General features: G+C 55.4%; 7 protein-coding genes across 8 annotated transcripts, besides 9 other annotated features; 4 read left to right on the forward strand and 3 right to left on the reverse strand.

Annotated features, from left to right (window-relative positions):
* Positions 1–6: part of a tandem repeat that runs on past the window's edge.
* Positions 7–160: 154 nt separating this feature from the next.
* Positions 161–255: a tandem repeat.
* Positions 256–380: 125 nt separating this feature from the next.
* EKO05_0001600 (uncharacterized protein) lies at positions 381–2,862 on the reverse strand (the record flags this gene model as incomplete). Its single annotated transcript, XM_038937481.1, has 3 exons — positions 381–1,439; positions 1,496–1,747; positions 1,795–2,862. The coding sequence occupies 3 exons, from the start codon at positions 2,860–2,862 to the stop codon at positions 381–383; spliced, it is 2,379 nt and encodes a 792-aa protein (XP_038802357.1).
* Positions 2,439–2,495: a tandem repeat.
* A 247-nt stretch (positions 2,863–3,109) lies between the features above and the next one.
* Positions 3,110–3,138: a tandem repeat.
* A 205-nt stretch (positions 3,139–3,343) lies between these two features.
* On the reverse strand, positions 3,344–5,224 carry EKO05_0001601 (uncharacterized protein; the record flags this gene model as incomplete). The annotated part of the gene is made up of 4 exons (XM_038937431.1): positions 3,344–3,524; positions 3,577–4,669; positions 4,715–4,978; positions 5,038–5,224. 4 exons carry the CDS (start codon positions 5,222–5,224, stop codon positions 3,344–3,346), a joined length of 1,725 nt encoding a protein of 574 aa, XP_038802358.1.
* Positions 3,352–3,389: a tandem repeat.
* A 110-nt stretch (positions 5,225–5,334) lies between the features above and the next one.
* Positions 5,335–5,359: a tandem repeat.
* Positions 5,360–5,474: 115 nt separating this feature from the next.
* On the forward strand, positions 5,475–7,954 carry EKO05_0001602 (U1 snRNP protein; the record flags this gene model as incomplete). Its single annotated transcript, XM_038937192.1, has 3 exons — positions 5,475–5,618; positions 5,671–7,770; positions 7,829–7,954. 3 exons carry the CDS (start codon positions 5,475–5,477, stop codon positions 7,952–7,954), a joined length of 2,370 nt encoding a protein of 789 aa, XP_038802359.1.
* Positions 5,931–6,026: a tandem repeat.
* Positions 7,955–8,759: 805 nt separating the features above from the next.
* Positions 8,760–8,783: a tandem repeat.
* On the forward strand, positions 8,784–10,180 carry EKO05_0001603 (uncharacterized protein; the record flags this gene model as incomplete). Its single annotated transcript, XM_038937361.1, has 2 exons — positions 8,784–9,113; positions 9,179–10,180. The coding sequence occupies 2 exons, from the start codon at positions 8,784–8,786 to the stop codon at positions 10,178–10,180; spliced, it is 1,332 nt and encodes a 443-aa protein (XP_038802360.1).
* Positions 10,181–10,210: 30 nt separating this feature from the next.
* On the reverse strand, positions 10,211–11,820 carry EKO05_0001604 (uncharacterized protein; the record flags this gene model as incomplete). Of its 2 annotated transcripts, XM_059635713.1 has the most annotated exons (3): positions 10,211–10,369; positions 10,424–11,666; positions 11,717–11,820. In XM_059635713.1, 3 exons carry the CDS (start codon positions 11,818–11,820, stop codon positions 10,211–10,213), a joined length of 1,506 nt encoding a protein of 501 aa, XP_059491696.1. The 2 variants fall into 2 exon arrangements, with proteins under 2 accessions (XP_059491696.1, XP_059491695.1); XM_059635712.1 differs by having other exon boundaries at positions 10,211–11,666.
* Positions 11,821–12,269: 449 nt separating this feature from the next.
* Positions 12,270–13,373, forward strand: EKO05_0001605 (Dihydroorotate oxidase (fumarate); the record flags this gene model as incomplete). The annotated part of the gene is made up of 1 exon (XM_038945014.1): positions 12,270–13,373. One exon carries the CDS (start codon positions 12,270–12,272, stop codon positions 13,371–13,373), a length of 1,104 nt encoding a protein of 367 aa, XP_038802362.1.
* Positions 13,374–14,420: 1,047 nt separating this feature from the next.
* On the forward strand, positions 14,421–15,916 carry EKO05_0001606 (Adenosylhomocysteinase; the record flags this gene model as incomplete). The annotated part of the gene is made up of 3 exons (XM_038937561.1): positions 14,421–14,482; positions 14,536–14,645; positions 14,739–15,916. The coding sequence occupies 3 exons, from the start codon at positions 14,421–14,423 to the stop codon at positions 15,914–15,916; spliced, it is 1,350 nt and encodes a 449-aa protein (XP_038802363.1).
* Positions 14,830–14,855: a tandem repeat.
* Positions 15,917–17,757: the final 1,841 nt, after the last annotated feature.

The following is a 17,757-nucleotide window of genomic DNA, read 5'->3' on the forward strand; positions in this document are numbered from 1 at the left end:
TGGTTCCAGGGCGAAGTCGGGTGCGAGGATGGCGGGAGTGCAGCGCTGGTCCTGTGCAGCGATGGAAGTCATGTAGATGCAACGTGCTATCGCGGCTTGGGACAGAACAGCGTGGTGGTTTAGAATGAATCTTGCGTCATCTGCACTGGGTTGTCGTTTTCCTGGCTCTGGCCCTGGCACTGGCCCTGGTCCTGGCACCAGTTCGGGATTTCATGTTGATCCTGGTTCTGGTTCTGGATTTTGGCCCCGGTTTTGATATGAAGCAGTTGGATATTTGGACTTGCTGTTTAATGACTGTTTTATAAGCCTGGCGCTATACAGCCAGCATTAGAGCTGTTTGAATCAGATGCACCGCCAGCGGCTTTGAGCAGTGTGGTGATTCAGAACAAATCCTGCATGATCCGCGCCAGCTCGTCGTTTTCCTGGCCATGTGAATTTTGATTCGGGTTTTGACTCTGAGGTGAAGTCTCATACGCAGGATCGCCATTCCGCAAGCCAGGGCTCATGCCGCCATCGAAGCCATTCAGATTGAAAGTACTGCCCGCGGCTTCGAAGAGTGTGGTCAGATCCAGCGCCATGCCGTGCGGGGTGTCGAGGGCGGCGGGGTGCGTGTGCGTGTGGCCTCCGTTTGCAAGCGTGTTTGGATTCGCACTCGCACCCGCGTGTCCAGGGCGCTGGTTGTACAGCGCCATTCCGTCGACCGGGTGGCCAGCAAGCCCCGCCATGGCAACCGCGGCGTCTGAGTGCTCGTCATTGTGTAGCAGCAACTGCTCGTGCGAAACAAGACCCAGCCGAGGCCCGACTTCTTTCAGCGTGCGCACTGTGCGCCATAGACGTTTGCTGACGTGTGAGGCGCCGCTGAGGCCGCGTACCAGGTCAAGTGCCATGTAGAATTCATCGCGGCATTGCGAGGAGAATTCGGCAGGGGCGTGGGCAACGGCAAGGAAGAGGACGGCGAGGGCGCTGATGAGGAAGTAGTTGAACATTGTTTGTTGGCATCGGTAGATGTCCGAGGTTTGGTTGACAAAAGTCAAGATACGGATCGTGTCTTTAGCTACCTTGACCACAATGTGTGCAAAGTCGAGGTGGCTCAGTATCGTGGTGGCTGTGTGCAGGACTGGGCGGTAAATGAGGATGCGCATTTGATTCGCGCGCAGGTAGAGCAGAATTTGCAGGCGGTGCAGGACGCGGAGAGGGGGTTCGGAGGCTGAGTGGTGTATTTGCGAGTCCGGGTGCTTGAATTTGAGCGGTTCTGGGATGGAACGGTGCCAGTTGAGGACTTGGAAGTCGAGGAAGGATATATCTTCTTTGCAGATCTTGTCATCCGAGGGTGAGGCGGCATCCGAGGTGCTGGCGACGGACTTCCAGACTTTGCTGCCAATGGCCGAGTAGGATATCATGGCATTTAGATAGGGGGTTGATGTGTGTGTGGACACGTCCTGAACTTGTTAGCATCGCAGATAGGGTTGTGGCATGAGTTGCGTTGTTGACGTACAGGCTTCGGCAGGTTGTGATCCAGATCCGCGTCTTGCAGGGCAAAAGGCATGCCGGTTCCCAGACTCCATCTTCGATCGAGGATGTAGACGGACCAAAAAATGCGTATGGCTGATGCCTGCTCATCTGGATCTGGGAACTGGGTGGCGTACGTCTCGCGGCGGTGGAGTCCGAGTTCGAGACAGTGTCGAGCTGCGAGACCAATCATGCGCCAGGCCAAACCTTCGTCGTCGCGCGTGAAGTGGTACATACCCTGGTACGGATGAGCGTGTAATGTGGTGCAAGTCATGGTTCACTTACCGCCAGCGTCAAGAGACTGATGCTCTGCAGGCTCACGGGCTCAGACAATATGCGCTCGATGACCTTTTGCACGTTCTCGAACAGCCTCTCCCCCAAGGCGTCTTTCCCGCCTCCTTCCATGACCAGGGTTATGGCGAGCACCAGCTTCAACACGCTCGTCTGATTGTCCATGATTGCGTCGGCGCCGGGCAGGCCACCCTGCATCAGACCCGACCGTGCAGCTGCTTCGACAAAAGAGAACAGCATCTCGGCGTAGCGCAGCACCTTGTCCATGTCCAGGATGGGGTACATGATGCCCTGCTCTTCATGCCAGACATGCACCAGTCTGAGCGCCTCTTGCTTGGAGATGGACCATATGGGGTCCTTGTCTGCGTGTAGAGGGGCGTTGGGTATGAAGGCGTGGGCGGAAGGGGGCGATGCCCTCAGGGCAGGGTCGTTGGTGGCGACGTCCTCGTCTTCGGCGTCGTCGGCGGCGGTGATGCCCATGGTCTTGAGGCTCGAGCGCGCCACGCCCAGGTTGAAGGCATTGGCTGTAGGGCCGTGGAAGCGGGGGTACTTGGTGAAGGACTTGGTCCTCGAGCGCACAGAAGATGGGGGGAGCATGGGCGAGTATTCGTGCTGGGTACAGGGCGTGCCAATGGAGCCGTTGGTGTTGATGTTGGTGTTGGCGTCGGCGTTGGCGTTGGCATGGCCGTGGACGTCGATGTGGGTGCGCAGGGCGCTGAGGTTGTGGAAGAGGTCGTCGACCTGCTGCTGCAGCGAGGCAATGTGCGCCGACATCTGCTTGAACTCGTCGCTCTCCTTGAAGTTGTTGCAGCAGTTGGGCGCATACTGGCACTCGAGGCTGAGGTTGCCGCAGCGCTGGCAGGGCGTCTGCCCGTTGCACTTGATCTTGCGCCGCTTGCACTCATTGCACGCGATGCTGATGTAGCGGTTGCGCTTTGCCCGTGGCTGCGCTGCCCCGTCGTCGCCCTTGCGCTTCTGGTTCGCATTTGCGTTCCCACCCGAGTCATTGGGAGGGCTCATCGTGTCGCTGCCATCGGCGATGGACGTGTGTCGCGGGCTCATGCTGGCTGCGTCCTGGTGGTTTTGGCTGTTTTGACCGTTTTTACTGTCCTGACTATTTTGACTGTCCTGACTGCTGGTGCCACCGTCCGCCGCCGCTTGTCTCGTGCGAGTTGGGAGGCTTGTCTGCAGGTTGCGCCGTCGTTATCTCCCGGCAGCCAGTGGGGCTTCGGCGACTCCCACTGATCGGAGCGGTCGATTTGCGGGGAAGCTTACAGGGATTCGACATGCATGTGATTGGTTCGTGTGTCTGCATGCATGTCATCTGCACTGCACTGCCTTGTCTCTCGGTACCTACTGCGGGAAAAGCTCGACACGCCGTCCTGATCCTCACATGCACGACATCTATGCTTAGCCTACATGGACGTCCCAGTAGCCATCTTCGCCTTTGTTGGCTTCTCAATTTCCTGTCATCTTACGCTGGAGACATCCTAAATATCGAAGCCGGAGATTCCTTGTCTCGCCTATAGCATCGTACACAGACTCATCCAGTGGCTTCAATGGTTTCAATGGCTTCAATGGCTACAATGCTCGGAACATCCCGAATGTCTGCCGTCTCATTGGTAGCCAGATCGATTACACGCACACACTCCACCGACTGCACGCCAGCAGAAAGCGCAATGAACTTCAAATCCGCCGTGTAGCAGGACCCAGGTGCCAGTTGTCTGTGCCATGTCAGCTGCGCAGCTCAGCCATCTCTCGACCGTCCTGACTTACCCCAGGCGAATGTCTGTCGTTAGACACACCAACTCGGTTGACCCGCTCTTCGCGCTCTTCTGCCTTGCATAAACAAAGTTCTCGTCGAGCACGGCAGTTGCAACGAGCTCTTCCTTCCCCATGCTGTGCCCGCCAATCGAAGACGCCGAAGACTGTGGTCGGTGTACGTCTCGTTTCCTCTTTGCAATCACCATAATGGCCAGTCTCCTTGCCTTGTCTGAACGATTGACCATGAAAACATCCCAGTGGAACACTTCTCCAACCCGAACACTGGATGGGCCAGAGATGGTGATGGTGACACTGATCGCATTGCTCGGCACAGTAGCTTCTTGTGTGTCGTGCGCCGGGAGAGCGTCTGGGCTCTTGATGCTGCCGCCAGCATGTGAAGCAATACTCAATCTGTGCGCCGCTTTGATCAGACTAGATGTTTGCTCATTTGCAAAGTCGACTGCCGTTCTCCACTGGATCGAGACAGGTGGCTGGCAGTCATCAGACACCAATATGTCAGCCTCGATGTTCAGCGTCAGTATGTGTCCTTCCCTCCCGAGTGTAGGTGTGCCATCGGGACCTAGATCTGGAGTCAACTTGTACAAGTAGCTCAGCTGGTCGCCAGGACTATGCCGTGTCGTAGTATCGATATCAGTCAGATCTTTGATATCACCTTCCTGTAGCGAAAGGCCGATCCTTTTGATTATGATGTCGTAAGATGTGTACTGCGAGACCTCCATGTCCAGCGAGGCCATGAGTGACAAGTCTGCCAACGATGTCGGCATCTTGACAAACCTGGTCCTCCACATCAGCGGAGGCACTACTCGAAAGAGTGGTCGCTGGCCAGTCTTGATGGGCCGGACCATCTCTCTCGCCAAAGGTGCGGATGGCGCCATCTTACTAATCCTCATTGCTGACAGTCGAGGGTGGATGCCAGCTAGCGCTGGGTCATGTTCAAAAGACTGTAGCAGATTGAGAGCCAGAGGAACTCGGCTGGTGAGGTAGTCATCGTGGGATTCGTGCTTCTTGGCTGTCACATCCGGCTTGAGAGACGCTATGGGTTGGAAGTAGATGGCGGGCTTGTGGAATTTGCCTTGTGGTCGAGCTGCACGACGTTAGCTTGAACACGGCCAGAGACGGAAGGACTCACCTATGGCAACCTGGACCTTCCAGAAAACATATGCATGAGTTGCATCTCCACTTTCGTGCAGGACAATGGTTGGTTCGTTGGTGTCCTTGATGGTCTCGGAGTAGATGAGCTCTTTTGGTAAAGCTTTGGCTTCTTGGTCTGGACCTGGAGCAGTTCCAAAAGCAAACACATCGAGGCTGACGGCCAGTCTGTCGAGGTATGATTTCAGGGCGGCGTCTTCAAGCAACGGCGTCCGAAAGACGACGTATACTGGGAGAATTTCATCTAAAAGCCTGCGCATAAGTAAGAGGCTTGCTTGGACACGTGCAGTAGACAGTACATACCAAAGAGAAGCACATGTCTCTGCGTCACGAAGGGCAGTATGGACGCAGTGTCATCTTGGACTGTGCCGTCCCACGAGTTGAACGCTTCTTCGATATCAACTTGGGAGGCGGCCGGGGCAATGGCCTCCAGCACAGAGCTCTCTACAAACTCGAGGCTCTGCCGGGGCTGTGCTTCTTCCGCACTCATAGCCTCGACGAGTAGGGAATCGCAAGGTGAGGGTGATGGCGTGGTCAAGTTCACGTGCAGCCCAGCTGTCTGTTCGTGAAGTGTGGAGCTTCCCCTTCCCCACGCAGGGCGGTGTTGGTGTTGGTGTTGGTGTTGATTGGTTTGCTGGTCAGTGCGCTCGCGTTCCAAAACTTTGAACACGAACGATGGCAACGGTCGTGACGATGCTTCTGCCACTCTTTGCGACTCGACGTCAACCACCCGTGTCGCAATGAACGGCTATCCACCCCCCATGGGCATTCCCGCCCCTGCCTGGCGGGCAGTCAAGACGGCAGACGGCAAAGAGTACTACCACAACGCCGCGACCAATGCGACGACGTGGGAGAAGCCTGATGAGTTGAAGGACGAAGTCGAGGTAGGTTCATGCACGCCCTGTCCTGTAACCAAGAGTGTACTGACGTCAGCAGCGCGCGATCGAAGGCACTGGATGGGCGAGGCAGCTCACGGCCGAGGGCAAGGCGTACTACTACCACAAGGACACGCGACAGACAACATGGACCGTCCCCGACGCCGTCCAGGACAAGATCAACCAGGCCCAGGCCCAGGCTCAGGCCAACATGCCGCCCCAACGCCCTCCAGCGGGCCCTGCAGGATGGGCCGCGGGCCCTGCCCAGCTCCCGCCTACGAACGACTTCCGCCGCCCCGAGCGCGATGAGTACCGTCCCGAGCGCCGCGACCGTGACCGCGACCGTGACCGCGACCGTGAACGTGACCGCGACCGCGACTTCGACCGCGAACGCGAGGGCGGCTTTGGCGGCGACCGTCCGAGGGTCGAGTTCTCGACCGGCAGCGAGCTCCAGTTCTCGAGCGCGCAGGAAGCCGAGGCAGCCTTCGTAAAGGTCCTTAAGCAGATGAAGGTCCAGCCAGACTGGGACTGGACGCAGGCGGTCCGCGCAGGTGTCAAGGACCCCAACTGGCGCGCCATCCCCGAGCCCGAGAAGCGCGAGGAGGCCTTCAAGAGGTACTGCGAGGATCTTCGCGCACAGGAGAAGAACAAAGAGCAAGAACGCCAGGCCAAATTGCGCTCGGACTTCACCGCCATGCTTCGATCCCACCCTGAGATCAAGTACTACACGCGTTGGCGGACCGCTCTGCCCATCATCGAAGAGGAGACCATCTTCCGCTCGGCCAAGGATGACAACGAGCGCAGACAGTTGTTCGAGGAGTACATCGTCACCCTCAAGAAGGCGCACGAAGAAGACGAGGCTGAGGCCAGGAAGTCTGCCCTCGACGAGGTACTTGGCCTTATGCAGAGCCTCGACCTGGAGCCTTTCACCCGCTGGCAGACGGCCGAAGCCAAGCTCGAGCAGAAGGACGAGTTCAACAGCGAGAAATTCCAGACACTGAGCCGTATGGACGTCCTCAATCAATTCGAGCGACACATTCGCCAGCTTCAGCGCGAGCACAACGACCGAGTCCAAGCTGAGCGCCGCGTCAAGCACCGCGTCGAGCGCAAGAACCGAGATGCTTTCATGAAGCTTCTGAACGAGCTGAGAGACAGCGGCAAGCTCAGATACGGCACAAAGTGGAAGGACATCCATGGCCTCATCGAGAATGAGCCACGCTACACTGCTATGCTTGGACAAAGCGGTTCCTCGCCTGTTGATCTATTCTGGGATGCTCTGGAGGAGGAGACGGGCAAGTTCCGTACACTGCGCCGCTATGCGCTCGACGTGCTCGAGTCTCAACGCTTCGAGGTCACCACAGCAACCCCCGTCGAACAGTTCTTGAGTGTCATGCGAAAAGATCCTCGCACAGCTAACATTGACGAACAGTCGATGCATGACATCTACTCGTACATTCTCGACAAGGTCAAAAAGCGCGAAGAAGACGAGCGCAAGATCGAGGAGTCCGACGAGCGTCACGCGGTCGACCGCCTTCGCTCCGTCATTAAGCGCCTCGAGCCTCCTGTCGAGCTACAGGACACTTGGGAAGTGGTACGTCCCCGTGTTGAGAAAACAGACGAGTATCGCGCACTGAAGTCAGATACCCTTCGAGAGAGCGCTTTCGACAAGTACATGCAGCGACTCAAGGACAAGGAAAGCGAACGACGCGACCGCAGCAGGCGTGACGACCGCAACAGAAGCAGAGATAGGCGTGACCGCGGCGACAGAGATCGTGAGTACCGCAACGGTGATTCTCATCGCCGTGATCGTCACCGAACCCGCACTCGCTCACCTGAACATGACCCGTACGCTGCTGAGCGCAGGCGGGCACAGCAGGACCGCGAGGCCAGGTATAGGGATACCGAACGTACAGGTCTTTCGCCCCCGCGCCGTCGCGAACATCGCGATGACGATCGTTACGAGCGCCGCCGCAGTCCCACGGGAGATCACTATGGCCGTGAGCGCCGCGAGCGCGAAGTCGAGCGTGAGAGAACCTACGTAAGCCGCGCTGATCCACGCGAGGGCAGTGTCAGCCTCGACTACGGCGATGGTACGAGTAGGGCCGCTCCATCTCGCCGCCGTCGTGAGAGCGACGCGAGTACAAGCCGTCGCGATGCCAAGGTACGTCTTTGATTTTCTTCAACATCATTCACGCAATGTGTCCTAATCGCCATCACAGCGCCCGCGGTACTCTCCCCGCCCTGACCCGCGCGGTAAGTCCAAGACTCCCGTCCCCGAGCCCATCAAGGAAGAAGACCGCGCTCTCAGGTCCGGCAGCGAAGAAGGCGAGATCGAAGAGGATTAGCGATCCTTGCCGACGAATTCTCTTCCCTTGAAACCTCCAAGTTTTCCTCTGCCGAGGAAGCCGAGTTCGTTGAGCTTCGAGGTGAGCGTAAGTAACTGTCCGAGTACCAAGGAGTGCAAGTGATGGTGTGGAGAAAAGCATAATCGTGGTGGGATTTAATTATTGTGTATCTTAGTCCTGTCACATAGCTAGTTTGTACGTCGTCTGATAGGAGGTAATGCATCAAAGCATGTACACATGCAATTCTTCTCTATGGCTTGCGATGCGCTGACCCAGGCGAGTACAGCATGTGTTTGCACGTGCACTGACTCGACGCCCCGAGTCAACCACCGAATGTGCCTGTCCAACGACACCTCGAGGATTGCTACTCAACCGAGCAGTGTCTCTATGCTACTACACACACCAGAGCCTGTGTCTAGTTCCTGCAGGGTGTGTGTAATCGGATCAGCGAATGACCGAATCCAGCCTTGAGTTGTTCGCAAAGAAATACTCGCACAGTCCAACTCGTACGCACAGTACGCAGTGAATGCACAGAAGATCCGACCGCTACCGCGACAACAATATCGCGCTCCCCACCTCAATGAGTTGAGCGCACCAACCATCATCCCATCTCCAACCCAACCCACAGCGCCGCGCGACTCGCGACTCGCAAAGCCAGAACCGGTAAACCTCGGTCCAACGCCGTTCCCCTTACCCCAGATTCGCTGCACCTCCACCTTTCCCCCAGCCGGGCTGCTCTGCTTTAAAGAAAGTGGCCGCCACAATCACAGAGAATGTAGCTACCGCACATTCTTTCTTGTCAAACCACACACACACACATACACACACAATGTCGTCGACAGCGTACATTCCCTTCTCCGAGCCCGGCTACATCGCGGGCCTGCCCTCGCCGTACTACCAGGCGACGCACTTGCGATGGCAGAAAGCGTGCCGTGCGTTTGTGGACGAGCATTTGATTGAGAAGGGGCTGGAGTGGGATACAGAGGAGACGGTGCCGCCGCATGTGTTTGAGACGTTTGCGAAGGCGGGGATGCTGCTCCCTACGCTGCCGGCGCCGCTTCCTGTCGAGTGGCTGAGGAAGCTGGGGATACGCGACGTGCTGGGTGTGGTGAAGGTGGAGGAGTGGGATTATATTCATACGATGATCTATGCGGACGAGGTGAGTGTTGCTACTACATATCCGTCTGGGTGTGTTGGTTGGGAGACGTGGCTAAGATTGAGCAGATGGCACGTACTGGCCTCGCAGGCCCCAGTGGTAGTTTGACCACGGGCATGGCGTTCGGTGTACCGCCTATCATCAAGTACGGCGACAAGCAGCTCCAGGAACGCTTCCTCCCTGACCTCCTTACCGGCAAGAAACGCACTTGCATCGCCATTACCGAGCCGGAAGCTGGGTCCGACGTTGCAAACATTACCACCACGGCTGTCAAGACACCGGATGGGAAACACTACATTGTCAACGGCACGAAGAAGTGGATCACAAACGGCATCTGGTCTGAACTGTCGTCTATGGCGGTGCGCACGGGTGGGCCGGGGCCAAGTGGACTGAGCATGCTCGTCGTCCCGCTCAAGGGAAATCCAGGCGTGAGCATGAGACGCTTGAAAGTCGGCGGCCAGGTGTCCGCAGGAACGACGTTCATCGAGCTCGACGACGTCAAGGTGCCGGTTGAGAACTTGATTGGCGAAGAGGGTCAGGGCATGAAGTACATCATGACAAACTTCAACCACGAGCGCCTCACCATCGCCATCGGGGCCACTCGTCAGTCGCGCGTCGCGCTTGCCGCAGCAATGGAATATGTGCTCAAGCGCGAAGCCTTTGGGACGCCGTTGATCGACCAACCAGTCGTTCGACACCGACTCGCCAAAGCAGGCGCCCTGCTCGAGAGCCAGTGGGCGTGGGTAGAACAATTCGTGTACCAAATGACGAAGCTGCCAAAGGCCACGGCGGACATTGAGCTGGGCGGTCTGACAGCCATGGTCAAAGCGCAGAGCGGTATTGTGCTGAATGAATGTGCGCAGACGGCGCAGCTGCTGTTTGGCGGGAACGGGTATACCAAGAGCGGACAGGGAGAGTTGGTTGAGCGTATCTACCGCGAGGTACCTGGCATCAGGATACCAGGCGGCTCAGAGGACGTAATGCTGGACCTGGGAGTGCGGCAGTTGGTCAAGAACTTCAAGAACAAGACAAAGGCTCTGGAGCGACCGCAGGGCTCCTCCAAGTTGTAGTTCCGTAGTTTACAAGACATGTGATGATGTTCAAGATGTGTTGCGTTGTTCTACTTGGGCTTGCAGGTTCTTCACCGTGGATCGCGTGTGGTAGCCTGTATCTGTCTCAATGTCCTTGAGGACATTCCAAACCCGTGCTTTCTGGGACACAGTCTGTATATGCTTGGCTGCTGCAAACGAAGTCAGCAACTGGAAACATGTGAGATGAAGCTTACCATAGTATAACCCATGCGTTGAGAATACCTTAAGCGCAGCGGGGAAATCCGAAATGGTGATGTTTGTAATGCGCATCGCTTGGTCCTGGATCAAAGCAATGTAGCCTTCGTCTTGCAAGACGGGCTCGGCGTACAGCAAAACATGAGTGATATGATACCAGAAAGCTGAAGCCGCCGCTGCAACGACGGTGAAGTAAATCTTCCGGAACCCATCGTCGTCTGCATCGCCGTACGGGATCCCAATGAAGCACTCGGGCAGCCCAGCGCGCCATGCTTCCAACTCTCGTAAGAAATCTTCTCGTGCGGACCTACTGGTCTCTTTCCCTCCATCTGGACCAAAGACGAGATTGATGACCCGGGCTAGGATCCACATCAAGTGGTTTCCGAGTATGTCTTCTCGCGTCTCGTATTCTTTCCAGGACACGCCCCATTCTGCCGGATCCAAGACCAATGGTCTCTCGTTTGCCAATGACACGGCGATCTCGTGACGGCAGTAGATCCAGAAGTTGGCACCATCAGTGCCTGTGGACTGTGCAGTGATGCCGTGCGATTTGATCAGCATGGTCAGGCCGAGAAAGTGGCGTCTGTAATCTTCGGACCGGATGGCACCGTGCACTTCGTAACTTAGAAGGAGCATGCTGCCTGTCATTGCTGTCTCGCAGAACGGCACTTCGAGCGCGTCGATAAGCAGATGTAGAGCTTGGCCATAATGTCGTGCAGCGACTAGCTTCCAAGAGGCATTCAGACTCATGTTGGAGAGTGAGAGATGGTTAGCGGTAAATGCGCAGACACAGTGGAAGAGAAGTGGTGAGGCAAGAGCCAACTGCGGGACTTTGAGTTGATAGGTGCTGCTGTGGTCGAAAAGGTCCATCCAGGTAGCTACTGTCTTGACGTACGTTTGAAGTAGAAATGCACTTTCAGGATTGAGTGAGGGTCTGTCGGATGAGCCGCTACTGTTGGTTGTTGTTGGAGGCGATATAGATATTGCTGTTGCTAGGTCAAGTTCTGGGGGTGTGAGCTCCATCAATCGATCTAGACCATCCAAGTGCGACCGGAAGATATCCAGTGTCGAGATTGGGGCCTCATTGTGGTAGATTGTAGCTTCCTCTTGAGCACCTTGTGGATCTTGAACATATCTTTCTTGCACAGGAGCCGTGCGGTCGATCTTCCAGGCGGCTTCAGTCTTTTCACATCCAAGATCCAGACGTGCGCAGTTTCCACAAATGGGTTTTTTCTCATCACACCGAGTATGTCGACGCTTGCAGGTGTCGCTATGGCCAGTCAGTCATCCAATTACACCTCAATATCGAAGTTGGCGTACCATCCTGAGTCGGTCAGTAAACAAACATTTGAGTCGGCCAATCCGCTACCTACCTGTTCTCCTTCTCGGGCCACCTCTTCGTTTCTTCTTCGGCGGAGCCGCATCCCCCATTTTGGTGTAGGGATGTACAAGATTTACGAGAGACTTATTGATATGAAGGGTTCAGTCGAAGGTGACAAAGCCGCGAGGAGTCAGGCGGCAGCCGCGCCCTGGACAAGCTCATAATACATCATTCCGAACGAAAGCAACGTACAAGTGCCAAGCCCAACATCGAGACGATGAAGTGAACAAGATCAAGCTATCGGTATCTTTGTTCGGGTCGTACTTCGACTGGGGCTCTTGACGAGGTTTTGTGACGGCTTCATGATTGAAGATGCACGACATCTTATCGGCCCCACCAGCCTTGTGTCGCGGGGTAGCTTCTGCGAGCATGACCTTAAGCTTGCTTGATTGAACTTCTATACTCAACACCTGGTTTTTCTCAATTGTATGCTTCTAACGAGAAACCACTAGCAGAGCGTTTGCCTCTTCAGGTCTCCCATCTCCTCAATCCATGGCTCCCCTTTCAATCACACCACCACTTTTGAACTCCGCCAACCCGTGGTGCACTACGCTTGAACAACTCCAAAAACTGTATGACAGCGATCATACTGGAGCTATCACAACACGAACTTCCCTGCTCAACGGTTTCCCTCACGACCCAGTGGTCCACCAATTCGCTTTTTACAACCCCACAAGTCATGCTGCATCGCCTCCGAATGTTGATCTAGCAGGCAGGTCCGATGACAATGGCAGTTTGAATACACTAGGCTATAGCCCAATACCTCTGGAAGAGTATCTCGGCTTCATCAAAACTATCAGTCAAAGTCTGCCTCCGAGTCCAAAAGGAGGAAGAAAGCATTACAAACCGGTTATCGTTTCAGTGACAGGCTCCGTTGAGGAGACAGTATCTTGCTATAAGCTCATCACATCTTCCCAAAAGGATGTCCGGATGGTGCTTGCTATGGAAGTCAATCTCTCTTGCCCAAACATTCCAGGCAAACCGCCGCCAGCCTACGACTCGGCCTCTTTGTTGACCTATCTAAGCGCACTAAAGACAGAGATTAGCCGCCAGGTATCTGAGGATGGTACATCGTCACATCCACATACAGGCCATACACATGTACCCATCGGCATCAAGACGCCTCCATACACGTATCAGGATCAATACAGTGGTCTTGTCAAGGCACTCAGAGAGTCTGCACACGCTGAACCGGAGCATCTTCCATGTCCCATATCGTTCATCACGGCGACGAACACGCTTGGCTCTTCGCTTCTCTTGACACCCCAGTTCGAGAGTTCTTCAGATGGAAAACACTCGCATGAAGTGTTCCACCGCGCTCTAGAGTCCGCGGCAGGAACGGGTATCGGCGGGCTTGCTGGCGCACCATTACATCCTCTCGCGTTGGGTAACGTGTACACCATCAAAGGGCTACTATTCCAGTACAAGGAACTGGAAGAGATTCAGATTATTGGCGTGGGTGGCGTGGAGGACGCGGCGAGCTACAAGAGGATGCGAGCGGTGGGTGCAGCGGCAGTCGGCGTGGGCACTGCGCTCGGGAGGAAGGGTGTGGAAGTCTTTGAGGAGATTCGAAGAGGGCTGGCAGCGACTGAATAGCAGACAAACATCTCTCACAACCAATGGGTAGGCGTTAGGTCTACAGATTATTAAGTTGAATGTTTGATGCTTTCTATCTTCCGATTATATCGCAGAACAAATGAAAAGTGTTCGCCGCGACACAACAGCACATCGCTGTCATTGGTTGATCAACCATCATATACAGGCCACAATGTTGCACTGGTACGTTTATCTGGAACGTGCTTTCTGTTATCGCCTTGGTAATGACTTGGCCCTCGAGATGCAAAAAACACCGAGCACGAGCGTGCAATCGCTGTGTTTGGAGGCAGTCAGTCAAGCATTGATTAGACGCTGTACGCTTTCCATCTCAGGCAGATAAAACATTGCAAGGTCTTTTGCTACGTAAGACACTGCCTAAAATTTGCCAACTACCTTCGGGCTCAAGTGTAGAGTTGAAGATGGCCGCTGCTGCATCTGACTTTTGCCGCCGCACGAGCTCTGGTAGAAGTCCGGCAGAGACATGAAGATGCATGGACTTTGAAAGAATTTGTGGTATTACCCAGAAACCACGTAGCCCGAGTCAACGTAAGCAAATGCCGAACCTGCAGAGAGCAATTTGCAATGTCATACACGTGTTGAGGTTGGAGATGGCCGGCCAGCGCCGGAGACAGAACGAACCCAAACCGCTTTGAAACGAAAGATGTCATGACATGCAGAAGAAGTTCTCCACACCCAACAAGGTGCCCATGAGAATGCTCAACTCGAGGCTTTTTGGTGTGTGTAAGCTAGAGTGCTGCTTTTTGACAACTGGAGTGGACAAACATAATGTACGATAAGGCCATCAATGTCCTCAGTGTACAGACCAGGAGAGCTCTTGAGGAAAATGCTAGTCATTGTCGTGCATGAAAGGGTCTTCTGGAGGAACGAATCACAACTGCCGACGCACCGAGGTGGAAGGCGGTGAAGAGCAGAAAAGGTGCGCAGCGCGGGGCAACAAGCATTCAAAAACCTCGCTATCCCGCAGCTGCACCTTCGTCTCTCACCCTTCCTCTCTCCCTCCATTCACACTTCATAACACACATCATCATGTCTGCTCCCGCCCACAAGTTCAAGGTTGCCGATATCTCGCTGGCCGCTTTCGGTCGCCGGTACGCTGCCCCTCGGCCCATGTTTGGAAAGACAGCTGCTAACCTCAGGATAGAGAGATCGAGCTTGCCGAGAATGAGATGCCCGGTCTCATGCAGACTCGTGCTAAGTACGCCGACGACCAGCCCCTGAAGGGTGCCCGCATTGCTGGGTGTCTTCACATGAGTACGTCGTCCCTGCCTCTTTGGTGCCGTTCCTGCCTAGTCCGGCCCCCATCATTCAAACCCCGCAACTCGAACTCTACTGACAATACAATAGCCATCCAGACCGCCGTCCTCATCGAGACCCTCACATCCCTCGGTGCCGAGCTCACCTGGACCTCTTGCAACATCTTCTCCACTCAGGACCACGCCGCTGCCGCCATCGCCGCCGCCGGTGTCCCTGTCTTCGCCTGGAAGGGCGAGACCGAAGAGGAGTACGAGTGGTGCCTCGAGCAGCAGCTTACTGCTTTCAAGGATGGCAAGTCCCTGAACTTGATCCTTGACGACGGTGGTGACCTCACTGCTCTCGTCCACAAGAAGTACCCCGAGATGCTCAAGGACTGCTACGGTGTCTCTGAGGAGACCACCACTGGTGTGCACCACCTCTACCGCATGCTCAAGGGCAAGGGTCTCCTTGTCCCCGCCATCAACGTCAACGACTCCGTCACCAAGTCCAAGTTCGACAACCTGTACGGCTGCCGTGAGTCCCTTGTCGATGGTATCAAGCGTGCCACCGATGTCATGATCGCTGGTAAGGTCGCCGTTGTCGCCGGTTTCGGTGATGTCGGTAAGGGTTGTGCCCAGGCTCTCCACTCCATGGGTGCCCGTGTCATCGTTACTGAGATCGACCCCATCAACGCCCTCCAGGCTGCCGTCTCTGGCTTCCAGGTCACCACCATGGAGAAGGCCGCTTCCCAGGGTCAGATCTTCGTCACCACCACCGGTTGCCGTGACATCCTGACAGGAGAGCACTTCGAGCAGATGCCCAACGACGCCATTGTCTGCAACATCGGTCACTTCGACATCGAAATCGACGTTGCCTGGCTCAAGAAGAACGCCGAGTCGGTCACCAGCATCAAGCCCCAGGTCGACCGCTACCTCATGAAGAGCGGCCGCCACATCATCCTCCTCGCCGAGGGCCGTCTCGTCAACTTGGGATGCGCCACTGGCCACTCTTCCTTCGTCATGTCCTGCTCTTTCACCAACCAGGTCCTTGCCCAGATCATGCTGTACAAGGCCGCCGATGAGGAGTTCGGCAAGAAGTACATCGAGTTCGGCAAGACCGGCAAGCTCGACGTCGGTGTCTACGTTCTCCCCAAGATCCTCGACGAGCAGGTCGCTCTTCTCCACCTCGACCACGTCAACGTCGAGCTCTCCAAGCTCAGCGAAGTCCAGGCTGAGTACCTCGGTCTCCCTGTCGAGGGTCCTTTCAAGAGCGACATCTACCGCTACTAGATTTCTTTCTCTTTGCTTCGTTTTGAGTTTGAGCAGTTTCAACACGACGTTATGAACTGGGATGATACCACTTGGAAAAGTTCTTTGTCTTCAACGGCATAGTATTTCAAGAGTCAGGGACTCTTTGGTCGTTCAAAGGCGTTGTTTGCATATCATCTACTTGGCCCTTCAACCACGGTCAAGCATAGAGGTGATACACTGTAAGAGTGCGATATGGGTTAAGACAGCGCGTCTCCACACGCAATCGATATGTAGTAATGGCCCAGCAAAACACGCTGGGTTGGAAATGAGAGAACTTTGGTCAGCCCTCACCGGCTCGACGTCAACAACACCGAGTACACACCTGAGTGATGTGTTGTCGAGTAGCACTTCTTATTGCTGCAAGCCTCGTCACAATCTTCTGCAACACAGCATGTCTACTGCTGCACAAGATGCTGTCCTCAGCGATTTTGGCAGTATTGACGTGTCCACATCACAAAAGCAGCCTATACAACATCTGCGGTGGCCGTCAGACCTTTCACTCAGCTGCGGTACCTGCCCTCCGCATAAGCATTGTACTATTCGCCTTGCATATGTGGACGCCACCACCCCATTGTCTCAGAACATTCTCCAGATCGACCGAGTTTCCCACTCCCTTGCATCTGCTATTCTCGTCTCCCCACTGATCTCCACCGGCGTCTGTCTCACTTTCCATTCACAGCAGTCCGCGTGGCGCCACCGCCATGCAGTGCACCTGTTGAGACAGACGAAGTACAAAGCGAACATGGACAGGGTACCAGGCCAGGGCTGCACAACTGCAGCTCGTACACATATCCTGGTCCCTGTCCACGCCTGCAGACTGTTGTTTCCTGGTCCCTGGGTCACAGCAGGTGGCTGGCAATCTGAAACGTCAGGGCTGTTAACGCTGGAGAAGAAAAAAAAAAAGAAAACCATGTACCTGCGTCTGAGCAATGGCGGGGCAGTGGGAATACCCATTGTCGTGTGAGGTGACTTAGTATCGCAGATCCTAGGCTGTGGGTAGCAGGGCTTCATAAGGTGAGGTATAGCAGTAAACATTGCTTCATTACCAGCAGCCTCAGGGCTGGCAACTGCGCGGACCGAACGTCCACTTCCCCGTCGGTAAGCGGACTGCACACTGCATCAAACTCGAGAAGAGATACACATGTATCCGAGCAGACTGACGTATGTTCCGAACATCCCCAAGTGCCCATGCAGCCCGCCACAGAACAGTGGATCTTGTGCCACGACAGCAGTCGACAACCCCTCCTCCCTTGCCGAAACAACCAGGTCTTCGGACGCCTGCAGCGTGGCTGGCCTGACAAGCCGACTCGAGATGCAGAGGGGTGGGTCTGAGCAGCTCCGCGACCGGGCTGGAGAGCGACACGAAAGGGGGACTCAGGGCATGCACAGCATCGATGACAAGAGACGTACCCCTACCGAAGCGATCTGTGGAGCCACATTTGACGTAGATGCAAGACGGTTTTTTTTGTCAGAAACTGCTGTCACTTTGCCAGGGGAGTTGGTGTGACTACTGCTGTGTGCATGCGCGTCGCGGGTCGATGCCCCAACGTCTGCATCTGCGCCTGCTGACCGGGATAAGGGTGTATTGTCCTGCAGGGAGGTCTGCATACCGATAGACTTCAAGCTGAGACTGGGCCGACGAATCTACCTGTGGATGTGGAATTTGCCAAGTTTCTGAATTTGGAATGCGGAAAAGGTTCGCCAGGATAACAAGTAGCGAATGAGCTACCTTACTGCAGCGCTCAGTTGTGGATGGGCGTTGGGACTGAGCATAGAAGGCTGCCGGGTATGCAAGATCAAGGGGCCGGTTCCGACTTGTC

Source organism: Ascochyta rabiei, chromosome 2 (genome assembly GCF_004011695.2).
Source record: "Ascochyta rabiei chromosome 2, complete sequence".
Taxonomy (NCBI): domain Eukaryota; kingdom Fungi; phylum Ascomycota; class Dothideomycetes; order Pleosporales; family Didymellaceae; genus Ascochyta; species Ascochyta rabiei.